At 43.2% G+C, this 22,131-nt stretch overlaps 1 protein-coding gene across 9 annotated transcripts in view; it reads left to right on the forward strand.

Moving 5' to 3' along the window:
• Positions 1-1,378: 1,378 nt before the first annotated feature.
• Tut7 (terminal uridylyl transferase 7) overlaps positions 1,379-22,131 on the forward strand; it is a 52,922-nt gene continuing 32,169 nt past the window's right edge. For 3 of the 9 annotated variants that reach the window (XM_034509730.2, XM_076938886.1, XM_076938885.1), the window contains exons 1-11: positions 1,453-1,978; positions 2,492-3,042; positions 7,441-7,622; positions 7,911-8,027; positions 8,958-9,135; positions 9,682-9,770; positions 13,197-13,248; positions 14,117-14,186; positions 15,281-15,407; positions 16,398-16,517; positions 21,139-21,291. In XM_034509730.2, the coding sequence (XP_034365621.1) occupies positions 2,523-3,042; positions 7,441-7,622; positions 7,911-8,027; positions 8,958-9,135; positions 9,682-9,770; positions 13,197-13,248; positions 14,117-14,186; positions 15,281-15,407; positions 16,398-16,517; positions 21,139-21,291 (1,608 nt within the window). In that variant the 5' untranslated portion in view covers positions 1,453-1,978; positions 2,492-2,522. Of the gene's footprint in view, positions 1,979-2,491; positions 3,043-7,440; positions 7,623-7,910; positions 8,028-8,957; positions 9,136-9,681; positions 9,771-13,196; positions 13,249-14,116; positions 14,187-15,280; positions 15,408-16,397; positions 16,518-21,138; positions 21,292-22,131 lie in introns of all 9 variants that reach the window. The other 6 variants (XM_034509737.2, XM_034509732.2, XM_034509736.2 and 3 more) reach the window with 6 other exon arrangements.

Below are 22,131 nucleotides of genomic sequence, written 5' to 3' on the forward strand. Positions count from 1 at the left end.
TAGAGTAGTTTCTTGTACCTTTCTCCTTTCTAAAGGATGTGTGTGTGTGTGTGTGTGTGTCTGTGTGTCTGTGTGTGGGCATGCAGGTGCTGGTGGAGCCCAACTGTGTCAGATCCCCTAGGAATGGAGTTAGAGGCAGCTGTGAGCAACCACCTTGGGTGACAGAAAGTGGACTTCAATCGTCTGTAAAAGCAGCAAATACTGTCAGCCTTTCCTCAGCTCCTCATTCCCTTAATACATCTACCTTGCTTGGTGGTCACAGTCTGCTAGGTGTAACTTTTTCTGTCAGTAACAGGAACACTCGAGTTATGTTTAGTAGAACAACTACTAACACTGTGGGACTCTAGAGATGGCTGGCTGTGGAGCCTTGTCTGGCCTCAATGGAAGAGGGTGCACCTTAAGGAGGGGGGCACCCTCTCAGAGGTGAAAGGGAGGGGCATGGGGAAGGGGGGGGACGGATCAGGAGGCAGCATTTGGGATGTAAATACCTTTTTTAAAAAAAAGAGACTGGTGCAGAGCCTCAGATGATTCGCAAAAGCAAGAGAAACCGACATAACAAGTTGTAGAACATCTGCCGTTTAGCTATGTCTCTTTTGCTTTTTAAGTTTCTCTTGTATTCCTTTCTTGCTGAATTAGTAGGATTGAGTTAATATTTATTTACAGTTTTCAAAACAGTTTCTTGGAATAGCCAAGGCTATATACATTCTTCACTTTAAGACTGTTGGCTAAAGAAGCAATGGATTTAAATTTATTTTATGTTGTAGAGGTAGAAATAAAAACTGCCTTATTTTTTCCCCAACACTTCTATTTATTAGTTGCTTGAGACATTCAAGGCATTTAGAATATTTTAGATAACAATGAATATTCAATTAGAAAAAAAAAAAAAAAAAAAAGCAAGTCTGTGTTGTTTTGAGGTTTTGGTCCCCGACACACACCTGCGGGGGGATGGGGGGGGGAGTTGAATTTCTTTCTACCCAGGCCATCCTTTACCACTACGAATATTCTTCAAAATACGACCTCCATCCTCCCTTTCTTTTCTTTCTTTCTTTTATTATTTATGTATCTGTTTGTTAGTTTATTTTTGAGACAGGGTCTTCCTCTGTTTAAAAAACAAAAAAAAGAGCGTTCCCCTTGAGCATAAGAGGTTTAGGCCGCTGGACTTCAAGGTCGTTAATGAAGCCCTCACTGAAACTCGGAGTCACTTGGAATTATAAAGTCTGGCTCAGTTTCCCCAGAAGCCACAGAGTGCGTCGGGGAAGTCCGAAAGCGCTCGGTACGAGAACGCGCAGGTAGCTAGCAACCCGGAACTCTCCGCCCGCACCCGCCGCGCGCCCCCGGCGCTGGGCGGAACCTGGGCGGCGCGCGCTTCCGGTGCGTGCTTCCGGCCAGCCGCGGAGCGCGGGGCGGGGGCACCGGCGTCTTCCAATCGCGCACAATGAGACGGCGCTGAGCGCCGGAAGTGGGGCCGAAGGAAAACACGGAGAGGAGCCGGGCCCGGACAGGAAGCGGCGGGGGACCGCAGCGGCGCTGGTGAGTGCTCCCGGGCGCCGTCTCGTCGCGTCCCTTCGTGACTCGCCTCCGGGCTGGGCCCGCGGGTTCCCCCCGCCCCAAGGAGCGTATCTGCCCGGCCCCGAGGTACGTTGGCGCCGTCCTTCTCCGGCCGCCTCTGCCCGACTGCGCGCCCGGAGCCCTCGGGTTCGAGTCCGTGTCTTCACTTTGTGTCGGGGCTCCGGCCCTGGTCCGGGGGACCCCGGAATCCTGTCAATGGCCGGGCGCTTCCTGCTTTCTATTCCCCACGGCGGCTTCGTGGCCAGTAGCGCGGGACCACCTCCTCCTCCGCCTGGGGACTCCGCTTGAGGAAACTGAGGCACACAGGGGTGGGGCAGCCGAATGGGGAAGGAAAAGGAGTGTCATTCTGCGGTGGATTGTGGTTGGTGACGAAACTGGACTTGTCTGGGGCTGGGGACTAAGAAATCGGGTAAGTCAGCTGGCGTTGTCCCTTGGTCGGAAGCCGGGACCCTTAGAGTGGTACCTTGGTGGGTCGCGCCGGGTTGAAAAGGAAAGCATAGAGTGGGGCTGATCGAAACTGAAGTCTGTTCACATAGTTTAGGCTACTTTGATACTTAAAAGTAATTGCCAACTTTAAAAAAAATAGATTTGAGAGTTTTGTAACAGTGTTGACTTAGGATGTTTACTTTGAAGAGAGGTGCTTTCGCTTACATAGAAGTTACTATTTTAGTTTTTGAGGATATAGAAGCATCTTCAGATTTAGTCTTCATATTAAATAAGGACCCCTTACAGTTTTTATGAACACTGTAAGCTAAGCCTCCTAACTTCTGGAATGCACTAATTATTAGGAATGTGATAACAATTTAATTTTTCAATGGGGAAAAATAAAGGCTTCAGGGCATCAGTGTGTTACTTTGAGTTTTTGGTATGATGTTATTTACAGTTTTTTTGTTTTGTTTCCTCCCCAAATGCCTTCTTTCAGGTACAAAGTAAGAAAGTTGAAGTCAAAGACCATGGGAGATACAGCAAAACCTTACTTTGTGAAGCGCAGTAAAGACCGTGGAATTATTGATGATGATGATTTCAGAAGGGGTCATCCCCAACAAGATTATTTAATAATGGATGATTATGGTAAAGGCCATAGCAGTAAAATGGAAAAGGGCCTTCCAAAAAAAAAGACATCACCCGGGAACTATGGGAGCACCCCCAGGAAAGGACTATATGCGGTTTCCAGCAATCCATATGCATTTAAAAACCCAATTTACAGTCAGCCTGCTTGGATGAATGATAACCACAAAGATCAAAATAAGAAATGGCTATCTGATGAACTCGCTGGTAATGCAGACAGCTGGAGAGAGTTCAAGCCTGGACCTAGGATTCCTGTCATGAGCCGGTCAAGGAAAGATTCCTTTCAGGAGAGTGATGATGCCTACAGGTGGCAAGACGGGAGAGGCTGCAGAGCGGTGAGAAGGCTGTTTCAGAAAGACCTCAGCAGCCTAGAAGCCATGTCAGAAATGGAAGCAGGAAGTCCTGGTATGCCCCAAGTCTCTAGGTTATGTGTCTGTGTTATTTTCTTAATCCAAATAAGTGTTGTTCTTTTCAGAAATGAGCTATGTAATGTGATTGTGTTAGTGTTTGCAGTATAGTTGGGCAGCTTCAACATATTTTGTACATTGGACCATCACAAGCTCCAAGGCAGGCTGGGCATCATAGTGCAGTGCTGTCTCCCAAAAAACTAAAAAAAAAAAAAAAAAAAGTGAGGCTCATTTTACTTTAATAAACACCTTATGGGAGAGGAGGAGGGTGGTCATTTAACCTCGGAGATCATACTCTAATTTCCATAATCTGTATTACTTTTGTATACATGATTTTAATTTTAAAATGTGTTCATAATGTACCGGACAGTTTAAAATTGAAAATATTTACTGTTAAGACAGAGTATAGGCTGCATATATTACAAAGAGAGGAAGGGAGGCACGGAGGTGGGGGAGAGGTAGTGACAGGGAAAGAGGAAGTTGTAGGAGAAAAAAAAAAAGAAACCAAGTTTCTGTTTAACCAAACTAACTTACACAGAGCCAGGGATAGTTGGCATACTACCTTGACAACAAAATTTGGGAAATGGAAATTTAGAGACCCAGAATGCAGATAAAAGCAGTGCTGTTCCCTTTCAGAAGAATCAAAGTCTGCTGGTTTTTCATGTAGCTGAGGCTAGCCTTAACTAGATTCTCTTGCTTGCACCTCCCAATGCTAAAACTTCATTTCTAAGTAACTTCACAATTTTTAATATTGATACAGTGATTGTATTTTTCCAAAATGTGCAAGTAGATGTTGTATAGCAATTATTTCTAAGAACAGAAAAGTTATTTCTATGTATTTACTGAAGTGAAATAAAGTCATGGATGGAAAGCATGTAAACTGTTTATAGTATGAATTTAGACTTAGAAAAACTGTCCCCTTTTGGAGACAGTGACTCCGTTTGTGGTGCCCAGGGTGGAATTTGCTCTGTGGACCAGACTGGCCTCACAGTGATGCTCATGCTTTTTCCTCCAGAGCTAAGGTTTAAAAGGACCATGTCTCAAAATAAAATAAATAAAATAAAATAAACTGTAGCCTTATACATCTTTGAGCTGGGCAGACTAGAAGGGTAGTTGTGTGGGTTTCTGGGGTAATGTGGAACCACATTTTTGTAGATTGGGCAGCTGCAGTTTGGAGAGATTAAAATTGTCCAGAATTATCTATGCAGTGCTGGATGGAAAAATGGGACTGAAATCGAAACTGAAATTGGGGATGCTTCCTGTCACCCTGGCCATTACCTCAGTCTGCAGGACCTGGCGTCCTGACAAGGGAACAGTGTTTATTAGTGGTTTCTGGGCTTTGGATTTCTCTGTTACTTTTCAACATTTCGTGCAGACTTTAAGTGTTTCATGGCATTTATGTAGGTGTGTACATTGTTACCTATATTTGTCTTGTGGAAATAAAAAATTAAGATATGTGTGTGTTACATGCCTGCAACCTAGAACTAGGGAGGTTAAGGCAGAGGATAGAGTTTGAGGCGTTTGGGAGGCGAGCAGGAGGATCAAGAGTGGAAGACCACCCTCAGCTCCCTAGTGAGCTCCCAGCCAGTCTGGGTTTTGTGAATAAAACAAAACAAAAATTTAAAAAGAAAGGGGAAAGGGGGGACTTTTAAGGGCCTCGTGCAGCACTGACCTGAGTGGGATGCCTTAAATGGGACTTCTAAGATAAGGTGTAAGCCAGGTTAAGAGGTACACTCCATTAGTCCTAGAGTGTAAGAGGCAGAGGCTGACAGACTTGTGGATTTGAGGCCAGCCTGGTCTACATAGGGATTTCCAGGCTAACCAGGGCTACTTTAGACCCTGTCTAAAATTACCACTACTAGTAATAATAATGAATTATAGATCAGTGTTTTGCACCTAGAAATATTAAAGGGAACAATTGTAGAGCAAATCCTCTTATACATGTCCTTTCTCAGTTTTAGGAATGACTAGAGAGGTGTCTCAGAAGGTGTGAACAGGGAGTGCATTGACTGTGTGTTTACAGAAGCTCACTTAAATGTTTCTCTAGAAAGCACAGAGTTTCAAGTTGCCAAATGAAATTGATAGTTTGCCTTGAAAATCTTTTTAAAGGAAACATTAATGTTTAATGTGTAAATTTGCAGTGTGTGGAAATGACCCTAAGAAAGATCATTAAAGGGATAAAATTTTTTTTTCCTTTTGAGGCAGGGTCTCATTGTGTAGCTCTGGTGCTGATGAGGTCACCTCACCCTCACAGTTTCCTCTGCTTCTGCCTCCCTTGTTCTGGGAGTAATGGGTGCACTACCATGGCCTGAGTAATAAGGATCACTCTAACTGAGAAGATGTGATAAAAGTTATATTAAAGTTGATTTTTAAAGCTTTTTAAGCACTGTTTTGTTTTTCTTTTTTCATTTTGACATTATTGTTTCTCCCTCCAACCCTCAAATGTCCTAGACTGGCAATGTAAATCTTTGGGACAGTGTCATTCATAGGCTGGCAGAAAACATCCATTCAAATGTCCTCTGTGACTGGAGTGGTGTTCCATATGCAAATAAGACATGAGGACTTGGAACACTCACAGCTGGGGTTATGGTAGCTCTAGGAACCCGACATTTTCCTGTCAGTAGTTAGGGGACCTGCTTGGGCTGTTTTGCTGTTCAAGAGCTGCTCCAGTGAGCTTTTTCACAGCTTTCCCCTGCAGGTTTCACCAGCCCTGTCGTTCTTACTGTGTGCTACGGGGGCAAGGCCCTGTAGGGATTTCTCCTCACTTGCATCCTGTTGTACAATACAAGGCCGACTTCTGCCATATTTTAAACTGCATTTTAGATCTTCATTTTGACTTGGCCCTGTGCCCTTAGACAAGTCACTTCATTCTCAGAGACTACCAGTGTTACCATCCCGCACAGTGGGGCTAACCTCAGCATTGATGTGGGAAGTGCTACAGGGATCGGAGGAGGTGGGGCACATAAAAGCACTGTCTTCCTTCATGGATGCATCTGCACCATCTGTGTGTAGAAGCCTATGGTGGCCAGAAGAGGACATCAGACCCCCTGGAACTCGATTTCACAGATGGTCATGAGCCTTCTTAACTGCTGAGCCATCTCTCTAGCCCCAACCGTAGTACTCTTTATAACTGGAAGTCCTATACTTCCTTGTCTACCCAGAATTCTCTCCTGTAATTAGCCAATGCATTGCAGTTGCTAAGTCATGAGTCCCTCCAAAAGCTGGAGAGTGATTGCCTTAGGCAAGACTTCTTCTAAACATTAATTTATGAAAAGCCAATGCAAACAGTCCCATGTGTTTAATGAGAGTTGTTAAAGTTTTACTGTTTTGATTTTTGTGGGTGTGCAGGCATGTGCAGTGCCTGCAGAGCCTGCATGGGCACTGTGAACAGAACTCAGGTCCTCTGCAAGATCTCCTTCCACTGAGCCATCTCTCTGTCCTTCTAATCAGAATGTCAGCTTGGAAATAAGTATCGTTTTAGTCCGGTGTTACAATTAGCTTCCATTGTCTTTAGAACCTGATTGGAGTGTCAAGGCTACTCACCACGGTTTTTAAAGTTCAGTCTCAAAATTGTCATATGCTTCACAGGTTGAAAAGTTGTTAGCTTGAGTTTTTTTAGTCATTCTACTAATTGTAGAGCTAACAGAGTTCATAATGCACGTATTGAGGGTAAACTCTGACTTTTCCCTGTCAGTTGTGAATCGTGCTCAGCCTGTCACTGGTGTGTAGCCAAAGCGGGGATCGTGTGTGCTCAGTGTAAAGCTTGAAGATTTTCCTCCTAATGAAGGAACCCAGTTATGATTGAAGGCTGAATTGCAGCTAAATGATTTTTTTTTGAACCATATAAGAAAATGATCACAATTTCCAAGTTTTCCAGATACATACATACATACAGTATTGTCCATTTTTCCCTACTTGGGTTCTTCATTTTAAGAAGAAATCAAACTAGATACGAATAGTTTTCATCAAAACACAGGTTATTTACAGTTTGGTTGAAAGTATCATATGTGTCCCTTGTACATCAAGTGGATTAGAAGTACAGTTATATGCGCCTTCAGTGGGAGATTTCTGCTGTCGCACAAGTGTTCAGCAGTGAAGTGTGGGAGGAGATAAAACCAAATCCTATGGAAAATATGGTCCTTCTTAATTGCAGTAGTTCTGTGGATTGGTGAATGTGGCGAGCTGCCTTCCCCTTTGTTCAGTGTTCGGGCTTCACTTATTCTATCATTGAAATAAGTTCACACAGGTAGAGTTCAGGGCCTAGCGCTTGCCAGCATGAATGAGGACCTGGGTTCAATACCTAGTCCTATGCATAAGTAAATGGATTTATAGGAAGAAAGTTCTACTTCTCAGAGTGATAGTTTTCAACATTACCCATATTGTCCCCTAACTTAAGAAAACAAGAAACAGCGCTCCAGACCTCGTAAGCCACGGAGGACTAGAACAGAGGACGGTGAGCAGGACGAAGATTTGGATGGTCCTGTGATCGACGAGTCCGTCCTTTCAACCAAGGAGCTCCTGGGCCTCCAGCAGGCTGAGGAACGGCTCAAGAGAGACTGCATCCACAGGCTGAACAGGGTAACGTCTCTATGGATACACTTACTAGATCGGCTCTAAATTTTACTCTACACTGTGTTAGTAATTGCAGTATTTGCCTCAGGGAATTAGGCTTTCCACTTCTTTATCAGTGTGTAAGTCCGTATGCTAAGGGACAATCAGTGTGATTTAAGAAACTCAAGAGTTACTGCCATTGTATTAAAATAAGAATGACTGTCAAGCTTGGAAGCAATGGGGAAACCATTATTCTGGCTAATTTTCTCTAAATGTTTGGAGATACATCTTTCTGTCAATCTTTTCAAACTGTAGCGACCACGAAACTGCCCGACAGCAAAGTATACCTGCAAACTGTGCGATGCTTTGATCGACTCCATCCCTTTTGCTCATAAGCACATCAAGGAGAAGAGGCACAAGAAGAACCTTAAGGTGAGCGGGTCTCTGGTGGCTGAAACAAGTGAATACTCTTTATTAAAATACCTCCCTCACCCGCCCGCAGAGGGCGCACCGTCTCTTGGTGCACGGGTTCGAGTCCCGCTGTCGCCTTGTCCCGTTTCCCGAGTCTTGTGGGAAAAAAAAAAAATACCTCCCTCATACATCAAGTGTGTTAGGATAACGGTTGTGTCTACCTCATACATCAAGTGTGTTAGGATAACGGTTGTGTCTACCTTATACATCAAGTGTGTTAGGATAACAGTTGTGTCTACCTTATACATCAAGTGTGTTAGGATAAAGGTTGTGTCTACCTCATACATCAAGTGTGTTAGGATAACGGTTGTGTCTACCTTATACATCAAGTGTGTTAGGATAACGGTTGTGTCTACCTTATACATCACGTGTGTTAGGATTACGGTTGTGTCTACCTTATACATCAAGTGTGTTAGGATAACGGTTGTGTCTACCTTATACATCACGTGTGTTAGGACTGCAGTGTGTCTGCCTTAAATGGGAGATTTCTACTGTTGCATGAGTACTCCACAGTGTACTCCTTTGTGGTTTTTCTTAAACCCACTATAGAATATTTGTCCAATAGTCAGATGTGTTTGCTGGGTGGCCCTGTGAATTTCCCCAATTCCAGAGTTAAGATGTAAGAAGCCATTGGTGGGACCTTGGTGTTCTTATGCAGATAATAAGACACCTAATATTTGTTATTGCTGTCCATGTTTTCTCTGTATACCTGCCTACTCCTTATTATCTATATTAAGCACATAGAGTGTATATGTATGTTTGATAAGATGAAGACCACCATGTCTAAGATAAGGAAGGCTACAAAGATTCCAGAAAATTCAATAGGGTCCTGTCTAAGTTAAAAGAACAACAACACCTGAGTCATTTTAATCTCACCATTGATCTTACAAGGAAAAGCAGGAGGAAGAATTGCTCACCACACTGCCCCCGCCAGTGCCCTCCCAGATACATGCAGTTGGCAGCGCCATTGACAGAGTGGTGCAGGAGTTTGGTTTACACAGTGAAAACTTGGATCAGAGGCTAGAAATTAAGCGTGCCATGGAAAGTGTGTTCCAGCACAAACTTCCAGGTATGTTCTAGATTCGTTTTTTCTATTTAGCATCTAAAAGTGCCTCATAGTTCAGGTTGCTTTTACCTAATAAGTATTAACTTATGGTCTTGCCATGGGTGTTGCCTATAAGGCTTATGGAGGCTAAGGTAGGGGCATCCCAAGGCTGGACCCCAACAGCTAGAACCCTTTTTAGTGGAACCTACTGCTTATACTAAAAACTATATGTACATTCTGACATTCAAAAGAAGTGCTTGCGTTAGCTTATGTCTATACTGTAGGTTTTAAAACACATGTCCCTTTCAACATACATTATCTGAATTTTTAAAATTATGACAGTTTTCTACACAAAATATGAGCTTGATCGTGTCGGAGCCCTTAGCATGCTGCACAGCTAATGGCAGGAGTGGCTGACATCAGGAAAAGCTGAACAAATGGCTGTGCAGTCCTCCTCTGTGAGCGTCTGGGCTCAGTATGTCCTGCTTCTGGGCTCGGCTTTGACTGATGTTTTAAGTAGCTTTGGAAAGATTTCACTCCCGTGACTCCCATGTGCTTACTTCTTTCCAGACTGTTCTCTTAGGCTTTATGGATCCTCCTGTAGCAGACTGGGCTTCAGAGACTCTGACGTGAACATTGATGTTCAGTTTCCAGCTGTCGTAAGTACAAAATGATCTGCTGGACTTCACACTCACATAGATTCTCTCATTTGTTTAGCATTTAAGAAGTTTTATATTTATGTCCTTGTGTGAACTCATCTGCCCTTGCTTCTCCCTCCCCCCAATGTGTGTGGGTGTGTGGGTATGTGTGTGCACGCTCACCAGATGTGTGTAGGTACCCATGAAGGCCAGAGAGGCCATCAGATCCCCTGGAGCTTGTGAGCCAGCTGTGTGGGTTCTGGGATCTGAACTCTGGAAGAGCAGTGCTCTGGACTCCTTAGCCCCTGTCTTTACTTAAGCTGTTTGTACATGTCAGTCACCTGGCAGACCTGCTTGGTCATAGACCATCCAGCCAGTTGGACTTGGCTCCTTATCAGAAGCACACAGATCTTAGAGTCTTTATCTCTTCTGTCCCTCTGAAAACGGACATGACAGCCAACTTCTTCACAGAGTGGTGGAGCCTCTCAGGGAGGTCAGGGCGAGGCTTCTTGATTGGAGAGTGCTCAGAATTTAATAGCTGACCAGCAAACACACGGTACCACATGAGCCCTCAGGTCACAGGAGCTGTGAGGAACCAAGCCCTTTGCTGTCAGGCTGTGGCTGTGCTCCTTTCTGAGGACTTGGCTCTGTGCAGGTGGGGCTGCTCAGTGTGCGCCTGTTCTGCTTCCCACGGCACAGGCTTTTCAAGGGAGCATGCTTGAGGCTTGTGGTAGCTGTCTGCTGGGAAGAGTGGAAATGCTTTTGAATGTGACTTGGATGTGAATGCATTTTGATAGTTAAAGTATGGAGTGACAGCTCTCTCTGAGAATTTTCATTTTATGTCTTCTGTCTTGACCGTCAAAATTTTAATTTTTTTACTTTACAAATTTTCATGTTTATTTTGCTACAGATCTTCCCTACTTACTTGTAATGTTGATTTTCTAAGCCTGTGAATCCTGGGAGGATTCTATGTCTATGATTTCAGAAAGTTTAAGTTCTTTTCATAAAATCAACTTTCCTAGGACAGGAGAGGAAGGCAAATGTTCAAATAGTGTATTTGTAATATTTATAATATTATAATATAAAATATTTATGTTATATATGTTATATAATGTATAATATTTATATATTATACTATATATTATACAATATATAATATTTATTATATTATACAATATAATATTTATATATAATATATTTATAATATTACAAATAATATTTGTAAATATTTATGATCTGGAAACCTAACTAGCTCCCGTTTCCCTTTTATATAGCAATAATAATAGTCATAATAATAATAACAACAAGAGTGCTGGACCAGAGAGATGGCTCCTGGGTAAAAATACTTGCCCCCAAAATCTGATTGAATTCAATCCCTGAGTGTCACAAACTGTCCTCTGGCCACATGTATGCCTCCCCACATACATGCAATGAATAAATGTAATTAAAATAATTACACTTTTCAAAAAAACAACCACACCTAACCTCAAATGATGGAACAAAATACATCTATAATCTCAATACTGGAGAACTGGAAGCAGGAATAGCAGGATTTCAGAGCTATCATCAGACAAAGCAAGCTTGAGTGAAGCAGAAAGTAAGGATCCCCCCACCCCCCAACACACACACACACACACACACACACACACACACACACACACACACCGATACATAAGCCTACATTTTGGTGAAACATGATTCTCAATGACATAAGATAAGTCAGAACTTTAAAGCTAGAAGAAACTTAGATTATCAGTTTACCCACTCTGCTTCCCACTGTTTTGTTACAGTTGGTCTATGCTTAGTTTAGTTGTTTGTTATAAGTATAGATTCTGAGGCCAGGAATGGTAGCGCATGCCTTTGATCCTAAAGGCAGGTGGGTCTCTTGAGTTTGAAACCAGCCTAGTCTACATAGTGAAGTTCCAGGTCAGCCAGGTCTACATAGTGAGATCCCATCTTTGAAACAACAAATAGATTCTGAAGTTGGATTCCTTAATGTTCTTGTTCATAGCCTCTCCTTCCTTCCTGTGCTTAATTCTATAGCTCCCTGGTTAGGTAACACACAGACTTTATTGTTTTTTAAAGAATTTAATTGTGTGTGTGTATGTGTGTGTGTGTGTGTGTGTGTGTGTGTGTGTGTGTGTTCATCTTCACATGGGTGCAGGTGTGCCTTCAGAGGCTGGAGGTGTTATAGTCTCCCCAGAAGCTGGTATTACAAGTGATTATTAAATGCCCTGTGTGGGCCCTGGGGACTGAACTTGGGTCCTCTGGGAAACTGTGTGTGCTCTTAGCATTGCCAGCCCCAGTCTTAATATTCTTTTAAGTTTTAGAGTTTGATGAGTGATTTACCAGAGTAAATCCTTAGCAGTTATTTTGATCTGGTGTCGTTCATGTGGCAAATTTTCACTAAGCCCCTGCTGTATGTAGGCTCTGTGCTAGGTTATAAAGGACAAGATAGACCTGGCTCTCTAGTGGCACTTGTAAGCTATTAATTATATTGTAAGTTGTTAACGCTAGTGAGCTTCAAAGAGAAACGCGGCTGAGTGACAAGATCTGAGCATAGACTTGGCTTTCAAAGAGGGTACATTTCCACAGAACTCTGCTTAGGGTGTAGAGGCGATGGTCAATTGGTTGTACAGGATCTTGAAGGCTATATAGTAAGAATAAGAATAACAGTATGGTATCAGTAAGAATTTTAAAAACCCTTGAATTGGGAGGGTGGCTCCTACCTGTAGTCAAAGTATTTGGGAGGCAGTGGTAGGAGGATTACTGTAAGTTTGAGGCCAGCCTCAACTATAGAGCAAGACCCAATGTCAAAAAACCAGAAGGCTAGGGTGACTGCTCAGCAGTTACCTATGCTTGTTTTGTTGCCAGAGGACATGAGTTTGGCGCCCAGCTCTTACCTCAGGTGGCTTATAACCTCCTGTAACTACTGTTCTGGAGCTTTGATACCCTCTTCTGATCTCTTCAGGGGACACACACACACACACAAACACAAATAAATCTGTAAATGACACACCTCAAATCAACAACAAAAGAAACATTTAAAGATCCATTATAGAATTTTTAATGGTTTTGGTCCAGTGCGGAACAAAGGTTTGAGAAGGGAGATACTAATTTTAGAACCATGTAGCTGTGTGTTGCTACATTGTTTCAGAGTGAGAGGAACATTGTTGCAATAGATACCTTCCAACCACCATTAAGGCAGCTAAGGGGTTACTACCTTAAGAATGAGTTTGTATACGGTTACTCTGTAGCAAGTCCATTGTCCACACATGCATCCTCATGTGTTTCTTGTTGGCCTTACCCAGGCTGGTGACTCCTCTCCACCTGTAGCAATGTGCGTTTCTTATTTGGAAAGCAATTTGGGGAACTTCAGACTGTATTATACCAGAAAACAGAAGTGCTTAGGGATTTTTTTCATGTATTCATTCATTTATTTCCTAGATGTCTCAGCCAGATGTCCTCTTACTTGTTCAAGAATGTTTAAAGAACAGTGGTAAGGCCAAATTCTTCCACATTTTGCTTCTGATTTTGTCTTCTGTCTATAAATTTTAATATATCTTACTACCAAACTGAAAGTAGAAAATTCACTTATAAAAATTACTTATGGGTAAAATCCAAAGCAAAAATAAAAGTAAATGCCCTTGAATTATTAACTAAGTCCAGCTAATACTCCCAGGACCACCAGTCAGACAGCTGTTAGTTTGACAGCATTCAGGATTAATGAGCCCTGGACTGTGAGTGAAAAATGCAAAATATGTGATACTTACTTTTAGGAGTACATTTATGGAAATCTGCTCTATTGGTGGTTTAAATCAATGTTACAAGTGGCAAATAGATGGGACCTGCCCTGATTAATGAACTCAAAGACAGTTGCTCCCAAGTGGGCTCACTGGTTGTCTTATCCAATATAGTATTTCCCTTGGGGCTTATTGCATTTTCTCAGTAGCTAGGCCTCACAAACCGCTCTTTTCCTTGAGTTAGGCATTCTTATTCTTTCTCTTTTGGTATGAGAAACACTTAAACCTTCACCTTGCTTCAGTCAGTACACATTTGACACTATGACTTAGTAGCTTTACATCAATCTGTCTTTAGTCTCCTGTGCACATTCCTAATTTGTCCACATCGCATTTAAATGCTGCGTCTGCACTGCGGTCATTTCTGGTCAGACACTAACTAGCTCTGAAAGATTAGGACGTTGTCTGTGATGACTTGGTTTTTGGACAGTGTTCTCTCCTCCTAAGTCACCTGAGGGCTGTGTGTGGTAGTGGCCTCTCAGACCCACAGCTGTGCTTAGGTTTCTTGGGTCTGCTTTACAGAGAGGTTTGATGGACTTGTTTGATTGCTCTTTCCTCTTTCCTCAGACTCCTTTGTTGATGTTGGTGCTGACTTCCACGCCCGGGTCCCTGTGGTGGTGTGCAGAGATAAGCAAAGGTTCCTGTGTCTTTAAGCTGCTATTTTATGTGATTTATTTGATTTGGGATTTTTGAGATAAGGTCTCACTATGTATAACCCAGAAAGGTCTTGCATTTACCATGTCACCCAGGATGGCCATCAGCTTGTGGCCGAGTGCCTGCTGTTGTGCTGGGATCCCAGAAGCACCACCAGCTTCTCAAAATTGCCAAGGTTACAAGCACTTTGTATAATCTCAGGGTCTACCTTACAGAACTGAAGGTTCCTTATCTGATTACCACTTGGACTTCTCCCTGGCCATTTTCCTATACTTTCATTGTAAGAAGAAAGGGGAATAAAGTATTGGGATGTGGGGGGAGTCCTCACACATTCCAGCTAGACTGGAGTCAGCCTGCTGGAACAGTGGCTTCCTGTAAAGGTTCTTTGCCATTGCTCTCTGTGCATTTGTAGCATCTGAGATAGTGCTCAGGGTGGCCCCGCATGTGCAAGTCTTTTCCCTTGGAAAGCACTGTCACCACTGCTGAGGAGAGCCTCGCAGGCTCTGCTCACTCTTCATTAAGCAGATCCCTCTGACTTGGGAGGAAACATTGTATCCTTGGGATGAACAGAACAGGCCTTTGATAATTTCTATTCCTGTGTTCTTCCCAAAATATTTTTAATATTTGAAAACACACAGTCCTAGTTCTGACAAACAAATCTACTCAAAAATAGTTGCCTTTAAAAAAACAAAAAAATAAAAAAATTTTAAAAAGAAAAGAAAATTCAGTTTCAGGGCTGGAGAAGAGGCTGGCTGCTCTCAAAGAGGAGCTGGGTTTGATTCCAAGCACCCACTTAGTGCCTCACAACCACCTGGGCCTCCAGTTCCAGGGATTACATAGCCTCTTCTGACCTTCCAGCGGGCAGTGCATGCACATGGTACACAACATACTTACATTCAGGCAAAACACTAAATAAATGAACCTTGTTAAGAGTCCGACGTCTTACATGAAGATGCTAGTGAGCTTAGGGTCTTTCCATGTACGTCTAATTATTGGTGTGAACTGACTGACGCAGAAGACAGGTCCCTATCTAACATACTTTCTCTCTTTCCCTCCCATCCTTCCCCTCCCCACTAGCGGCCTTCTTTGTAAAGTAAGTGCGGGAAACGAAAACGCCTGGCTGACCACAAAGCACCTCACTGCTCTTGGAAAGCTAGAACCAAGGCTGGTTCCTCTGGTGACTGCATTTAGATACTGGGCAAAGGTATGATTGGATGCTGGTGCTGGTGCTGGTGGTTCTTCTTCTTGGTTTTGTTTGTTTGTTTATATTTTTGTTGGGTTTATTTTGTTTTTGCTTTGTTTCGTTTCGCTTTGCTTTGGCAGTGCTGACTGGCCTGAAACTCACTACACAGACCAGGCTGCAGCTCTCTTGTGTTTTTCCTCCTGAGTGCTGAGATTACAGATGCGTGCCACCATGCCATGCACCAGATGTGTATTTATAGGCATCAAGAGTGGATGTTAGACTATTGGATTAGAAACTTTAATATACACAGAAGGGAAGGTCAGAGTTTCTATTTCAATGTGGCACTATTCATCAGAAGATAAAATGGGCTATAATGCTTATTAAAAGTCAAGTTTGGGTCGAATCTTGTGAAATATGACCTAAAAAGTTGTATTTTCGTGTCTCTGTGAAGGGTTTTCTGGGGCATGGTGATGTTTGAGATGAGTCTTCTTACACCATTTTCAATAACATAGGCAGAGACATCAGAAAGACAAAAGGTACTATAATTGTCCCATAGTTCCATAGCGTTCTAGGTAGGTTGTTGTTTTGCAGTGTCAGAGTAAGCAGCCCCAAAGGAAGATCGTTTCATGATGGTGAGAATGAAAGCTGGTGAGGCATTAGCACACATCCCCAGCACTGAAGAGGCTGAGACAAGAAGCTCTCAAGTCCCAAGACAGCCTGAACTAGTTCATACCAAGACCCTGTCTCAGAAACATAGCCGTAGCAGTAAAGCATCCAGTTGGAAACAGGGATTCACAGCTAAAGTTCTTACTGACTCAAGTGCAGCTAGAGGGTTCCAGTGCGTGGGTCTGGGATGAACATGATTCCCTGTTTCAACTTAGTGAATTGGAAAAACCTTGCAGAAGCCGGGGTATGGCTTAGTGGCAGAGAGTTTGCTAGGACATTGAGGCTATGGTTTCAGTACCCAGCAACCCCCAAACTAATATCACTAATGTGCTTTTGGTTTTGTAGCTGTGTAGCATCGATCGCCCTGAGGAAGGAGGTCTTCCACCATATGTGTTTGCTCTCATGGCTGTTTTCTTCCTTCAGCAAAGAAAAGAACCTCTCCTGCCAGTTTATCTAGGATCATGGGTATGACAATTTCTAGTTGTGTCTGATAGTTACCTTATTAAATTCCTTATGCAAATATCTAAACACTTAACCAGGTAGAGTCATGCTGTAGAGATACTCTGGTTGGTAAAGTAAGAATGAAGACCCAAGCCATCCTAAAACACATCACAGGCATTGTGATATGTACTACTGATTCCAGGGCTGGAAAAACCAGCACAAAGAAGTCCCTAGAACAGTCTGCCCAGTCAACCTAGCCTAATTTAGTGGGTGTCAGACCAAATGAGAGAATTTGTCTCCAAAACCACAGTAGATGCCTCCTGAGGAATACCACCCAAGGTGGTCCTCTGGCTTCCACAGGTATGCATGGGTGTGCCCCTCCACACTATCCCAAGCACACACAGGGGAGAGATGCCTAAGATCCCCTTTAAGGGTATGCACTTAGTGACCTAACGTCTTTTCATGAGCCCACCCTTTCCAAATGTTTACCACCTCCCAAGAAACACCATAGACTCCCAACAAAACCTTCAGCATGTGGGCCTTTGGGGAACATATAGTTCCAGACCATAATATTGACCCCAAAGTGACCCAGAGGTGAGAGTTATCAAAGACTTGAGCTCAGCTTTCATGACTGCTTCTCGGGATAGAAAGACTACACTAAGAATACATGAAAAACAAGAGATACCAGCTGAAGAGAAAGAAAGTGAACTAACCTAGAGTCAGTGATGGTAATAATTATCTTAAATTAGAGCAGGTTGTTAGATACTCCTGTTATAGAGGGCCAGCACAGACATGATATACATTGGTGATCCCAGCAGTCACTACCAGAGGGCAAAGCACTGGCCCATCTTCCAGAGGACCCAGGTTTGATTCCTAGTGTCCACATGGTGGAGATCTGATATCCTCTTCTGGCCTCTGTGGGTACCAGTCTGTGGTACACAGACATATTGCAGACAAGATACCTGTGCATATCCAACAAACAAAGAAACGGTTTTTTAAAGAATTGAGAAATTGAAGGTAGCCTGGGCTAATAAGAGTTCAAGGAGGAGAAGGCAGAAAACATGGTTAACTAAATGCTGAGAAGCACGAGCTGCCAGAGTGAGCTACAGCTAAAGTGCTCACCACAACACTTTCAGTTTAATTCACTTCAATGTAAAACAATTCAAGAAGTTTGAAGTTAAAAGTGCAAAATCCATACCAGACCTAAGAAAGTAGATAGATTAATCGCAGCCACAGGAGGCGAGCATCTCCTGCAGACCAGAAGCGAGCTCGTAGTGCCAGACAACTCTGTTCATCAAGAATGTCAGTTCTATATCTTTAATAAGTAAGCTTAATTGAGCAGATAAAGAAATACAAGTTATTATTGGAAATGAGAGAGCAAGTATCACTTAAAGCCAGGCAGAATGGCTTACATTTGGAATCCCAGCACTCAGGAGGTAGAGGCAGGAAGATGAATTCACGCCAGTCTTGGCTACAAGACTTGCAAATCTGAAGCCTGCTGGGATACAGGAAATTGTCTTTTTAAAAAAAAAAGAAAAGAAGAAAAAGCAGGAGGAGGAAAAGGAGGAAGAAGATGACAACAACAACAACAACAAAAAAAATTATTTATGACTGGCGTGGTAAAGCATACCTTTGATCCCAGCACTTGGGATGCAGAGGCAGGTAAATCCTCATCTTCAAAGCAAGTTCCAGGCCATATAGTGTTACCTAGAGAGACTTGTCTCAAACCAAGGAACAGAAGTGTTGCATGGCTTTGACTGGGATTATACAAAGAAATGTCTTCACATTCTCCTCTTCATGGAGAGGGCCCTGGGATCACAGGAAGAACTCTGTTGAACTGTCATGTGGCTCAGGTTGCTGTCAGCCTTCACCATTCATATTAGCACATACAATACAGCCAGGGACTTGGAGGGATGGTAGCTAGACTCTGCTCCTGGCCTCCTCCCTCCTCCTGAAGGAATGTCAACAGCACTCTTGCTTGTTTGTTGCCTGGTCCTTGTCCCTAGTCAGCAACCTGTTTCATGAGGGCCACGGGTCATGAATAGCACTACGACAGAAAGAAGAGCTAGATAAAATGTACATTTTTTAAAATTATATTTTGTTTTTACTTCTGTGTATGGGTGTGTTTCTATACACAAATGTGGGTGTTCACAGAGGCCAGCAGTATCAGATCCCCTGGAACTGGATTTACAGGTGGTCGTGAGTCATCTGACATGGGTGCTGAGAATCAAATTTGGACCCTCTGGAAGAGTGGCATGTCCTCTTAACTGCTGAGCCATCTCTCCAGCCTCAAAATGAATACGTTTTATAGTGTTAAACATGCCATTTTCAATTAAAAAAAAATAGCTAGGTAGCCTTTCTTCTCCTCCTCTTCCTTCTCCTCCGTCTTTTTTTCTTCTCTTTCTCTTCCTCCTCTTCTTCCTCCTCCTTTCCTTTGAGACAAGGTCTCACTTATTTGTGCCCTTGGCTGACCTAGAGCTTGTTGTGTCCAGCAGACAGACCTCAAATTCACAGAGATCCACCTGCCGCTGTCTCCTGAGTGCTGGGATTAAAGGCACTGGCCACCAAGCCCAGCCAAGAGCCTTATATTTACTAAAGAAGTTGAATCTGACTTCCTAGCCTGACAGTAGACATCTGTGGAAAACATGTACAGCTAACTTCTCGCACTTTGTCTTTTCTTTTTTTGACACATAAAAATGCCTCTATTTAAAGGTTCTTGAAGAACAGTTATATGTAACTGCCACACAGGCTGATACCATCCTGATTGCTGGCAGCCGCCTCAGCATTCAGCATAGAATTGTCCAGTTTTCCTTGTCATAAATAACTTTTCAGCTACCACCAATACCAACATCCTAGTGTGACTGTTCTTTAAACTGTCTTTAAACTCTCTATTAACATCTTTAAAAATGAACATGCTAACAGAAATTTTTGGAGGCCACCTTCAATGAAATTAATGACCAGGAAGAATGGTTTTTTTACCTTATAGCTTTTAAGTCCATCGCTATGGGGACTCAAGGCAGGTACTAAGGGCAGGATCCAGCACATGGGCCATGGAGCAGTGCTTCTCACTGGCTTGTTCTCCATGGCTTTCTCAGCCTGCTTTCTTATAATACCTCCCTAGGGATAGCTCTGCCAGCACTGAGCTGGACCTTCCCGCATCACTGGTGCATCAATAGAATTACCACAGGCCAGGATGTGGGTAGGGACCATCTCCTCAGTTCCTCAGTTGAGGTTCCCTCTTCCCAAAATGATTCTACCTTGTGTCAAGTTGACACAAAACTAACCAGGACACACCGTGACAAAGGCACCTTTTAGAAGGAAGGGTTTATTTGAAACTTGGAGTTCCAGAGGGATAGGAGTTCATTCCCATTATGACAGATCTCTTAGAAAACTGAAACTGTAATCTATGTCAAGTTTAAAAATTAATAAACTTTTTAAGTTCTAAAACCTTTTGCTATTTGAAAACCATTGTTAAGGACTGAGGGTTGGTCAGTGTGGTAGAGCCCTTTCCTGGTCCCACAAAAAGAAGAAAAATCACGAAGACCAGGAATACAGTGCTGACTTCAAGAACACTAAATGCATGCATCTAACAGACAGTGACGCCTTGTCTTCCATTGTGCATTTGGGAGAATCGTTAGGGAACACTGTCCTCTGGCGCTGGGTTAGAGCAAGAGCGAAGGAGCACAGCCTGTGAGGCACTGAGAGCGGACGTGGACTCATGACCACTGCCCACACGTATGTTCAGGAGCCCAGTCCACCATTTAGTATGTTCATTAACTTGTCGAATTACGTGTGATGACTATATTGCCAGCTTGACAGAATCTAGAATTGCCTGGGAGACAAGCCTCTAGACATGCTTATGGGCTTGGCTTCTTCAGGTCAAGGTGGGTCAAAAGAAAAAGCGATTTTTGCTTCCTTGCCATGGTGGGTTTGTTTTGTATGTTTGTTTTCAGTTTTGTGAAGGGCCTCAGGCATGATAGGTAAGAAAGTACAGCTAAGCTCTACCCCAGGATACTGAAACTTACTTTGTAGAGGCATCGTGCCTTTTGCAAATCAGAACCCTGCCTTTTACTCTGAAAACAAACTTCAACTACTAGCTCTCAAAGGTGTTTGGTAAGCTGTTTGTATTTCTTACTATTGTAATTTTATTCATTATTGTGTCTGGCCATGTGCACATGTTTCAGCATGCATGTGGAAGTCAGAGAACAGCTCCTTCATTGCACTTCGGGATTGGACTAAGGTCATCAGGCCGACACAGCCAGTGTTCTTGCCCACTGTCTGCCTCCCCTCTTATGTCAGTGAAGCAGAGATACCAAGTGTTGTTCCTGTCAGTGAAGTAGAGATACCAAGTGTTGTTCCTGTCAGTGAAGCAGAGATACCAAGTGTTTTTCCTGTCCCTATCAACAGTGCTTTTCTGTTTGGTTTTTTGAGACCAGGTTTCTTTGTTGCCCTTGCTGTCCTGGAACCTGCTCTGTAGACCAGGCTGGCCTCGAACTCACAGAAATCCGCCTGCCTCTGCCTCCCAAGTACTGGAATTAAAGGCATGTGCCACCACTGCCAAGCTCCTACCAGCATCTTAACATTCTGGTTGTCACACAGTTGTTTGTGCTTTATAGTAAGATAAGTCTAATTGTTTTTTTCCTAGATTGAAGAATTCTCATTAAATAAATTAGGGAATTTCAGCCTTAAAGACATTGAGAAAGACTCTGTGGTCTGGGAGTACACTGACAGCGGCACAGGGGACACCAGCTCAGCGAAAGAGGAGGCACCCAAAGAGACTGCAGCAAAGAAGGGACAGGTCTGTGCACTCCTCTCTGGTCATACATTGACTTTCCCTTTGGGCTCCAGCTGTGGCATTGGTCTTTCTCCCTGTCATTCTCTTTACTACCCTCTGTTTACATTGGTTTGGGTTTTAGAGAGTGGGTCTCACTCGATTTCTCAGGCTGAGCCTGGAGCTTATTATGTAGCCCATGGTGGTCTGGAGCTCATGGCAGTCTTCCAGCTCAGCCTCTGGAAGTCCTGGGATTATGGGCATGAACTGCCATATCTGGCTCTATCTTAACTGTTTCTGAGATGGAGTGTTAGTTAATTGTACACAGGCATGGGCCTCATTATGCACAGCATTTCTCTGCACATTTGTAAAGTGCTTTGACCCTGTTTAGTTCTCTGTTCCCCTTTCTTGGCCCACCTGTCCCCTACCCCTGTTTCTTGTCCCTGCCCCTAATAGACCCTTTTTAACTGCCATGCCTTAGTCTGCCCTTCCATTCTGCATATGAGACAAAATATGGGCTGTTCGTGTTTGTGAAACTAACTTATTTTAATGTGGTAATCTTTACTTATGTACATTTTCATGCAAGCACCATAATTTCCTTTTTATGGGCAAATACAATTTCATTTTATACAGAGACCATACATTCTTCATTCATGTTCCTAGGCTGACTCCATAGCATGACTGGTGTGGGTAGTGGAGTGGTAAGCAGGGTGTCAGGCTTCTCTGCAGTGAGCTGACTGTGAGTGTGGGGCTGGTCCCATGTCTGCCTCAGCTTATCTCTTAAGAAGTTCACAGACTGATGTACTAGCTCACAACTATTTCATTTCCTTTTCTATTCAGCCTCCTGAATAAACAGGTAATGAAACA

This window comes from Arvicanthis niloticus, chromosome 8 (genome assembly GCF_011762505.2).
Source record: "Arvicanthis niloticus isolate mArvNil1 chromosome 8, mArvNil1.pat.X, whole genome shotgun sequence".
Lineage (NCBI taxonomy): Eukaryota > Metazoa > Chordata > Mammalia > Rodentia > Muridae > Arvicanthis > Arvicanthis niloticus.